This window comes from Micromys minutus (assembly GCF_963924665.1).
Source record: "Micromys minutus genome assembly, chromosome: 27".
Classification (NCBI taxonomy): Eukaryota; Metazoa; Chordata; class Mammalia; order Rodentia; family Muridae; genus Micromys; species Micromys minutus.
In genome coordinates this window covers 19,450,607-19,460,775 of record NC_137962.1, presented here as the reverse complement: position 1 = coordinate 19,460,775, position 10,169 = coordinate 19,450,607, and the positions used below count along the sequence as shown (strand labels likewise).

General features: G+C 49.0%; 1 protein-coding gene across 1 annotated transcript; it reads right to left on the bottom strand.

Annotated features, from left to right (window-relative positions):
- Positions 1–1,554: 1,554 nt before the first annotated feature.
- Positions 1,555–9,739, bottom strand: LOC308438242 (keratin, type II cytoskeletal 2 oral; the record flags this gene model as incomplete). The annotated part of the gene is made up of 9 exons (XM_080939579.1): positions 1,555–1,853; positions 2,449–2,483; positions 4,029–4,249; positions 4,860–4,985; positions 5,097–5,261; positions 5,715–5,810; positions 6,179–6,239; positions 8,075–8,295; positions 9,209–9,739. The coding sequence occupies 9 exons, from the start codon at positions 9,737–9,739 to the stop codon at positions 1,555–1,557; spliced, it is 1,755 nt and encodes a 584-aa protein (XP_080795705.1).
- Between the last annotated feature and the right edge of the window lie 430 nt (positions 9,740–10,169).

Below are 10,169 nucleotides of genomic sequence, written 5' to 3'. Positions count from 1 at the left end.
GGGCGGGGGGAGTTTATTGCTGTCAACAAAGATGAAAAAAAGGAGTTGGAGATCTGAAAACTGCTTTGACATTAGCCATGAAGATGCATGAAGTTTGCCCAGCTGGTTTCCTGTCTTGATGCAGGGATTAGAGTTAAGTGACTGGATGAATCTCAGAAGAGGCTTTGAACTTTGGACATTTAACATTATTGATTCTGTTATAAACTATGGGGGACTTTGGAAGTTAAATGTTGTCCTTAAAAGAGTTGCCTTGGTCCTGGTGTCTGTTCACAGCAGTCAAACCCTAACTAAGACATAAACTATGTTTTCCTTTTCTGGTCTGGTCTTATCCAGGCTATCCCTCCTAACACACACATACACACATACACACACACACACACACACACACACACACACACACACACACACACACGTTTTCCAGCATCCTTCAACCTTTCAGTACCTCCCTCCACAATCTCTCCTCACAACAGTTCCCACAGGAATCCATTTTCAATCTGTCCTACTGGGGGTGTGACCCTATCCCGTCTTCTTTTAGGTTGGGGAAAGGGAGCTTGTTCTATAAATTTATTTTCCATGGGTTCCCCTACTCCTGTGCAGGACCCTGGAGAGCACCCCAAAATGTGGACACTGCTGGCTCCATGAGTGGAATGAACTGTTCTATCACCTAACTACACCCCCAGCCCACAGTAGGCTCTTTGACTTGTTTAACCTTGTGGCTCAGAACCTGATCAGTATAAACAGGGTGTTGTGTGTTGGCTTCTTGAGGCCCCAGGAGTTCTGTTCACAGAGAGAACTTACTGTATCTGCTGTGGTGGGGATGGAACAAGATCCCAGTGCACTCCGGTTCTTTGTGTGCACTCCGGGAGCATGGATTTCTGCTCAGAGGCTAGGGAATGGTTGGACAAGCTTCCTGGATGTGGGGAGAGTTCCCACTTTACCACAATGAGTGTCTTGTTTAGACCTATCCCAAGAACCCAAGCAGATAAGTGGAGATGAAATTGTATCAACTCAGTGTCCTTTATGCCTTCTAGTTTTCTAGAGGACCTAATTTTGCTCTAGCCTTGAATCTTATCTGTTCCATGAGCCCTCAAATAAAAGGCAAACACCAGTTTGTGAAATACACTGCAATTTATTGAGAAAAGGGAGTATAGCTTTTCATAAGCAAAAGACCCACAGCTCTGGAGGTTTTGAGGGAATAGATTAGCCAGCTGTGAGGAGAGCTCCATGAGAACCAACCGTTTGGAAACCTTGACCTTTTCACCTGTGAGAGACAGATGGCAGGGATGGACTAGGCTAGACTAGAGGGCTCAGGAAGGCTCAGCCTCGGGTGTTACTATGCACATTTCAGGTTCATCACAGACTCTTCTCCGGGAGCACCATCATCCCAGACTAACAGCTGGACCACCCCAACCTAAGAGGAGACTTAAAGATATAGGAACAAAGAGTTCAGCAGGGTTGAACTGCGCACCTGTGGGTGCCGAGAAGATGGGAGCGAATGCTGTCACAGGCTGAAGCCGGAAAGCAGAGGAGTGAATGTTTTGCTCCTGAAGATCATCACTTGGAGCGCTGCTGGCTGGAACTTGTGGTCTGAGAGAAGTGGACACTGCTGGTGGCTCCTCTACTGGACCTGTAGCTGCTGCCTACCGAGGTCTGGCTGCCACCAGAGTTAAACCCCATTCTCTGCTGGTTCACAGAGACACTGCCTCCACTGCCAAGCCTGCTCCCACTGGTGCCCCTGCTGCTGCTGCTGCCACTGCTGTTGCTTCTACCACTGCTGTCTCCTCCGAAGTGGCTGCCACCGGCCCCTCTGAAGCCTCCACTGCTGCTTGTGCTGGTGACATTGCTGACCACCGCTACAAGGGAACAGAAAGTTCAGGAGAAAGGCTTGGGGGAGTTGGAGGCTGATGATCTCAGCTGGGCCCTGTTCTGCTATGTAATTTCTGACACTCTGAGGTATGCTCTGAGGTATTAGCTTGCAAATAACAAGCAAATGTGGCTCTCTAGTGCCCTAGTCAAGAACAAAAACCGAAGTGTTCACAAAATTTCTGGTTGTCCAACCTAGGGCACACCTCACAAGTAGAAGGGTTAGAGAGCTGGATCACAGCTTACATGAAAGGTACAGCGTAGGGCTGTAGCTGGGAAATGGCTGATATCACAGGGGTGCCTTGAGTGACCTGGGCTAAATGCATGTGCCCACACACATACATGTAAAGAGAATATCAGTCTCCAATATTATTTATTCCCTTGAGATGGGCTCTCTCACCGAACCTAAAGCTTATCATTTTAGCAAGGACAGTTGCTTTGCCCATTCCCAGGATCAAGTCCCTCAATCCCAATACTGGAGTGCAGGCATGATGGCCACACCCAGCTTTTAAGCCCACAGCAAGAGATTGTGCCCGCTGAGCCATCTTTAGCCCCCCAGGGCAGGTTCTCGGATATGCTACTTACAAATGCTCACAGCATTCTGGAACTCTCCAGACAACCTGGAAAGACAGAGGAAGAGAGTTACTTCTCCAGTGTGCCAAAAGACAAAGAACTGAGGGCTTATAACTTGGGCACCACATCCTCCCATCTGCCCTCCTAGTGGGTCAAGCCCCTGAGGAGGGAAAGGTAAGTCTAGGGTGGTTCCCATCAAAATGTCCCCCAGAAAAGGGGGCTGATTACAACTACCACTCAATGCACCTCTGACCACCACAATCTATGTCCTCCTCTTTCCACCCTGCACCCTGAAGATTTCTTCCAGATAAACTGCCACCCCTTGCTGGATTAGCCTCCCTCACCTCTTGCTGATCCTGCGATGATCTCCATCTTGCATGCTTTTTCCAGCCCTACCTTTATTTGCCCAACTTTCCTCTTCCAGGGAGCCTTCCCCAGCAAGGCTTTGGATGGCATGAGGCTTAGGTCAGCAGTAGAGCAGTAATGGTGGAGAAAGTATAAGATGCTGACCCATGGTGTGTGCTGTATTTGAAATTTCCCCACTCACAATGACCATTTCCCTGGACCTTCTGCTTGTTCATGGAGCAGGCGTAGCTAAGCATACATGGCTAATGTCCATGTGCTCCCCAGAGCATAGCGCCTGCTATGCTGCCCTCTCCTCATGTCACATGACTCCCAATTGACTCATCTTCACTGTTTCCCACAGAGACTCAGCAGAGATCCTTTTCCTCCCATGTTTGGTCTCTCCCTCCTCGATCACCCCAGGATCTGACTGAGGGCAAAGGCTCTGAGTAAAGTCAGGGGTCAGTAGAATGACCCTTGTCTCTTGACACAGCCCTCACATGCAGAGTCCACTCATTAAGCCTTTACCTGCCACTTTATGCTGGACTATTTCTCAGGGGTACGTGTCTCTCGCTCCCCATACACGCTCAGCTCTAGCGATCGGGTTTGAAAAAAAAAAAAAACTGTTCATACCAAATTTCCCATATGGACACTAGCCACATGAAGCTATGCAAAGTAGGTTCAGTATGTAAAACTCTGGTCCTCGGTTACTCTATGCCCATTTCAAACACTGGAAGGAACCAGACACTGAAGCACAGCCAGTAAGTAACCCAGGTACTCAGGAGACTGAGGTGGAAAGATCAGGAGTTCAAGGTCAGCTGGGGCTACATAGTAAGACCTCATTTCAAGAAAAAAAATGTAAGGGGTAGGAAGAAGGAGAGAAGGAAGGAGAGCTAAAGGGAAAGAGGGAGGAGGGAAGGAAGGGTTGGAAAGGCTCATGGCTATCAGGTTGGATGCCTGGTGTAGCCTATTTTCATCTTGGAAAGTTCCAGGTGACTGACCTGGTCTATAATTTTTGTCACAACCCAAAAGCACTTTTCCTGTCACATTTATGAATAGAAGTATATGATGCCATGCCCGTGATAAATTAGGTAATTAGCATGACCGATGAAAACCTGTGGACTCACCTGCTTCCTCTGCTGTTGTCTGTCCAGCATGTCCTCTCAGTATTTATTCCTTTCTTTGCTATTGCAGGTCACTAGAAAACCACACTTAGAGAGTCCTGACCCAGACACACAACACACACACACCTGCACTCCTCGCCCTCCAGCAGCTTCCTGTAGGTGGCGATCTCCACATCCAGGGCCAGCTTGGTGTTCATGAGCTCCTGGTACTCGCGCAGCAGTCGGGCCATGTCCTCCTTGGCCTTCTGCAGAGCAGCCTGCAACTCTTGGAATTTGGTATCTGCATCCTTGAGGGCCCGCTCACCACGCTGCTCAGCCTCCGCAATGGACGTCTGCAGGTTGGTGTTCTGGGGCAGAGAGCAAAACATGAAATAAGTATAGACCTACCACACAAACTCTGGATGGGTCTCAGGAAGCCATCTCTTTGCCCATCACTCCTCCCCTCTCCTCGAGGCACAAGCTCACAAGTCAGGCTGATGTTGCAACATTAAAACTAACTCATGATTCATCAAGAAAAGAAACACATCTGCTTCCCTAAGTTGGCACAATAACAGTGGTCTGGTTAGCCTTTGATCTCTTTTGCAAGATTGTAAAAACATAAACAAATAAATACCCCCCCACCCCGTCCCTGACCACCTCACTCCAGTGATACAAAGAAGCCACTGGGGTTACATTAAAAAAAAAAAAAAAAAAAAAAAAAAAAAAAAAAAAAAAAAAAAAAGCTCCTTAGCACAGTGCAGCTGAGTGTTAAGGCCAACCAAGGTCAGATTAGCTGTGCAGATCAGAACGGAACTGACATTCCAAGCAGCCCAGCCTTCAGGAGAAACAGCTGGAAAGCAGGGGCTCCTGGAGGCTGTGACATCACCAAAGAAAGAAGAAACCCCTGTGCAGAGGCTTTCAGCTGCTGCCTCCTCTCTCCCAGGCCCCAAACCTTCACTCCATGGAGTCTAGCCGCACCTGCTTCTTAACGTTCTCAATCTCTGCTCGCAGTCTCTGGATCATCCTGTTAAGATCCATGATCTCGCTCTTGGTGCTCCTCAGGTCATCGCCGTGCCTGCCAGCTGTGGTCTGTAGCTCCCCAAGCTGACAGGGCACAGAGGCGAAGGATCAGCACAGCCTTGTAAAGCGTGGGCAAATTTTTTGATAAGGATGATCAGAGCTTAAGTAGCTTAGGGATGCATGCGAGGGTCCTACCTTGGTCTGGTACAGGGCCTCAGCCTCAGCCTTACTCCTCTGGGCAATGTCTTCATACTGGGCCTTGACCTCAGCGATGATGCTGTCCAGGTCCAGACAGCGGTTGTTGTCCATGGACAGGACCACAGATGTGTCGCTGACGTGGCTCTGCATCTGGGACAGCTCCTACGGGGAACATGATCACAAATGATGCTGGGGCTTCTCTCATAGCGGAGATGCCTGAGAAAGGAGCTGAGTGATGGGGCAGTAGAAATTTAAGCTTTTATTTCAGGCCAGGCTACAGCCTACAGCATGCCAGCGGAGGGGCTAAAGGAAAAGATTTGCAAAGATGAACGGTGTCTCTGCCTGTAAACACCAGCTCATGAGTCAAAGTGTGGCTTCTCCTTGGAGCACAGGGCAGAGGGCTATGTGACTGTGTTGGGGACTGTGGAGCTCAGGGAGAAGAGGGGCCCAGACCCTGCAGGTGGGAGGAGCAAAGGGAGCACCCCCCCCCCAGTGGAGCAGTGATGAGTTGGGAGCCCTGTGGCTGGCTTTGTGGGTATGCCGCCTGTCCCCTGACATTGTGCTTGTGAACTTGCTCATGGGAAGTCTCGAAGTAGCAGCAAACTGAAGAGTCACCATGTCATAGAGCGTCTGTAGAAAGTTGATTTCATCTGTCAGACTGTCCGCCTGAGCCTGCAGCTCCACCTTCTTCATGTAGGCTCCATCCACATCCTGAAAGAGGGGAACCAGAGAATGAGCCCCCTGCTCCCTCCTACCCAAGCCTCCCTCTGAGCTCTCCTCTCTCTCACTCATGCTAGCCTGGCCCTTCTAAATGGAGCTTCCCACTTTACCTTTTAAAGAGAACAGAAACAAAGTAGGGTATAGTGTAGGCTTAAAAGATTTTTTGATTAATGCGACACATAAACACTCACTAGTTCACATTCCTAACTAGCTTGCTAGCTACAGTCTGGTTTAAGGACGAACTGCTTCCTTCAAACATTTCCTAAGAATGTAAGGAAAGAAGTGAGCCAGGTTCACAGGAGTACTCTGCTCTGTGTGAAGGACAAAGGGATTCTGGGTCTACCCCACCGCTCGCTCACCTTCTTCAGCCCTACAAATTCATTCTCTGCAGCAGTCCGCCTGTTGATCTCCTCTTCGTACCTGAACAGAGCCACAAGTTGAGAACGTAACATTTCAGAAGTAGAGAGATGGCTGGGCAGTTAAACATACTATCTGTTTTTCCCGGGCTCCTGGGGTCAATTCCGAGGACCCATGCGGCAGCTCAAAACTGGCTATAATTGTAAACTCATAAGATCCAGTGCTGTCTTCTGGTGTGCGAACATCAATGCAGACAAAATACCCATATGTAAAATACAGACGTGGAAAAGGTGAGGGAGGGCCCTACATCTTCCTGCAGAATCTCTGTCCAGAGGCAGAGCATGGGCACATGCCGGTGCAGTCACACAGAGCCCACAGTGTCCCTACCCTGGGGTTAATGCTCTCCTACCATCATCTTGAAATTCTTCAAAACTTTTTAACAAGGATGCTACACAATTGTTTTGCAGAGTCCTAAAATATCACATCCTGCCTGAAGACTTCTCAGAGCTCTGGGGCTGCTGCTCCCTTCTCTAAGTTTGACCAGAGGCTGAAGTGTTTACACCTGGGGTTGAATCAAGGGTCTGTCTTCTTGCCTGAGCTCTTTGACCAACTTCCCAGAGTCAACGCACTCACAAGGAGAATGAAGATGTGCTTGTCCCCACCTGGTATTTCTGTCTGTTTCAGTTTCCCTTCACCACAGTGGAACTGTAGAGGGATTTAGGATAAGAGTGGAACTCAAGCCTTCTGCCTGTATCCCAGCTACAGGAGTCTTCTCTGTTAAAAATGTGTCACCAAGCCTGGTGAGCTGAGTTAGATCCTTGGAATACACACAGTGGAAGGAGAGAGGTTGCCCCCTGGGATGGCCGTGGTGGCGCACACTTTTAATCCCAGCACTCAAAACAGGTGGGTCTCCAAGTCTGAGCACAGCTTGGTCTTCATAGTGAGAGCCTATCTTCAGGGCAGCCAGAGCTACACAGTGAGAACCTAGCTTTGGGGGGGGGGCTGAGAAAAGTTTTCCTCTGTCTCCTGCACAGCAAATTGTGGCACATGTGCTCCTGCCCTTTCCCCATACATTTATACATTCATACATTTATTTATATATTTATTCATACATTCATTCATACATTCATTCATATATCTGTATTTTCATTCATACATTTATATGTTCATTCATACATACATTTATACATACATACATACATACATACATACATACATACATACATACATACATATATGAAGGAAAAGCTCAGGCACCCTGCCATGTTTCATTTATACAAGCTGGAGAGCAAGCACTATTCTAGCTCCTGAATTCTCACAGCACTGCCTGGAGCCTGTCACCAAGCAGGTGACACCCACTTGTACAGCAGTAGAAGGAAGAACTCCCAGGAGCAGGTTATCCCTCCGTGTGGGTCCTGACTGCTGGGGATGTCTGAAGCTCCCTCCCACAGTAGGAGGCCCTGTTCACTTCTCACAGACCTCAGGTGTGAACTCAAGCTTGGAATCTTAAGGAGGAGGCAGAGCAAAGCTATGGAACCAAGAGACCAGGCTCACTGAACTCGCACAGTACAGCCCTGGATCAGGGCCCAGAAAGCATTCAGCCCTGACCCAAACCCACGGATTCAAAATAGCAGCGACTGGAACACGGGGGTGTACCCCTTTTGATAACCTTCCTAGGTGATTTCTATAGAGTTCTCAGGAAACCCTCTTGTTCATCTGGGCTGATGTAAACGGGGAACCTTCCAAAGACTAAGACATATGTGAAGATCAGCCCCATACGCATGAGTTCCCACCTGCCCAGGTTCTACCTGGTCAGACTTGACTCAAAATCAGAAAATATTAACTAAAGGTCTGTTTGAAAATTCAAATGAGGAAAGACCCCACACTGGGACCCTTACTTCCTTTTGAAGTCTTCAACCAGGTCTTGCATGCTCTTGAGCTCTCCCTCCAGGCTCCCCTTCGCCCCCAGAAGTGAATCTAGCTGCTTGCGCAAGCAGCTGATGTAAGATTCAAAGAAAGGCTCCAGGTTCTGGGGGCCTGAGCCAGAGTGTGTGGTCTGCTGCTGCAGCAGCTCCCACTTGGTTTCCAGGACCTTGTTCTGTTGCTCCAGGAAGCGCACCTGCACCGAGAGGGAAAGAGAACGGCTTTTCACCTGGGCACATGGCAAAGGGTAGAAAGGCGGCAAGCAGACCCAGTTCTTCCATCCACAGCGGCCTCTGTGCTTCAGACTTTGGAGCAGATGTGAATGAGAAAAGGGAGAACTGGCATGTGTGGCGTACTTTGTATACCTCCTGTTCTCATATATTCTGTGTTCCTTAATCATTACAACCACTTGGACAGCATAAAGTCACCAAAATCGAGGTGCATATGAAGTGGCAAAGTGAAAAGCCAAACCCAGTACTACCTATGTTTGTTGGGATCCTTCAAAACAAATCCAGAGTGGGTCAGCGTGGCTAAAATGACTTTTATATATAAACTTCTTTCACCTCTGTGAAGGTAGTAAAAATAGTCAATGAACCCTCAGAGATTCATCTTGCAGCGAACCAAGGTTCACTCCAAATCCTGGGCTCATCTCTGCCTTGAACCCAGCATGCCTTCCTCTGCCTCATCATGGGCAGTTCAGCTTACCACTGGCAGAGGCATAATATCCCTGGCTAGGTAAGGCTCTGTTGAAGACATGGAGAAGCCATCCCAAGATTTGTGCTTGGTTACTTAGTTGCTAGCTGAAAGTATCTTGCTGAAAGTATCAAGTAATTACTTTTCAAAGAGAAAGTAAGCTGTTCCGGGTTTGTGGCTAAGTTCTTCAGAACTAAAGCAGACACAGGCCCCTCATCTCAACACTACAGGGAAATTACAGCACTACAGCTGGGATGGTGGCAGAAAGAAAAAAAAAAAAAACAAGAAAAGTGTTCTCAATGTCCTGGAAACAGAATGTCACACCACAGGCGAAGGGCCAGACATGCCCCTGGCAACTTCATGGACCAACCCCTAGAAGCCCAAACACCCACAATGCTTCTGAACCTTGCCCTTACCTTGTCGATGAAGGAGGCAAACTTGTTGTTGAGGGTCTTGATCTGCTCACGCTCCTGAGCCTTCACTTGCCCAATCTGGGGGTCAATCTCCACATTGAGGGGCTGAAGGAGGCTCTGGTTGATGGTCACTTCCTGGATTCCCCCAGGGCAGCCGCGAGGGCCAAAGCCACCAGGCCTACCAAAGCCACCAGCTCCCCCAAATCCAGAAGCTCCCCCAAAGCTACCTCCCATTCCTCTGCTGCTACCAAAGCTACCTCCATAGCCACTTCCAAAGCCACTGCCACAGCTGCCACGTCCTCCACTGAAGCCGCCAGCTGCCACACTGATAGAGATACTCTTGCTTCCACCCAGGCTATAGAGGCTGTGACTGCCAAAGCTACCTGCTCCACTTCGGAACCCACAAGCCCCTCCACCGGCTGTCCTAGAACGAGCCACACAGCTGCTCCTGCTGCTGCCCAACACCACAGCTGAGTGGCCAGAAAAGCCCTGGCTCCCACAGCTGAAGGATTTCTTGCAGGCTTGTCTGCTCATAGTGAGGAGGGTGGCAGTGAGCTAGCGATGAATTTAGCAGAGCGAAGGGCTGAGGAGAGGATGGGGATTACAGGGGAAGCTGGCCCTTATATTCTAGGCTGCTTGGCTTGGCAGAAGGAGAGGTTAGCAATTACCTGGGAGTCATCTCCGGTTTGGTTTGCCTCACAGGCAACAAGTTACTTCTTGGTTCCCAGCACACCTCAAAGATAATCCTCTGGGCCAAAATGGCTTTGCTTTCTTAGCTTAATCACCCAAACTTGCCTCGGTTGACAGAAGGCAGAGCTCTCTCCTCCCTCCCAACATGTGATTTCCTCAACAGTTTTTGAGAGTTAAGCAGAACCCATTACAGCAAGTTGAGCTGGCTCTAGACCCTAAAGGATTAAGGGCCCTTGATCTCCACGACATGGGCCATTAAGACTGGTCAGCTTCT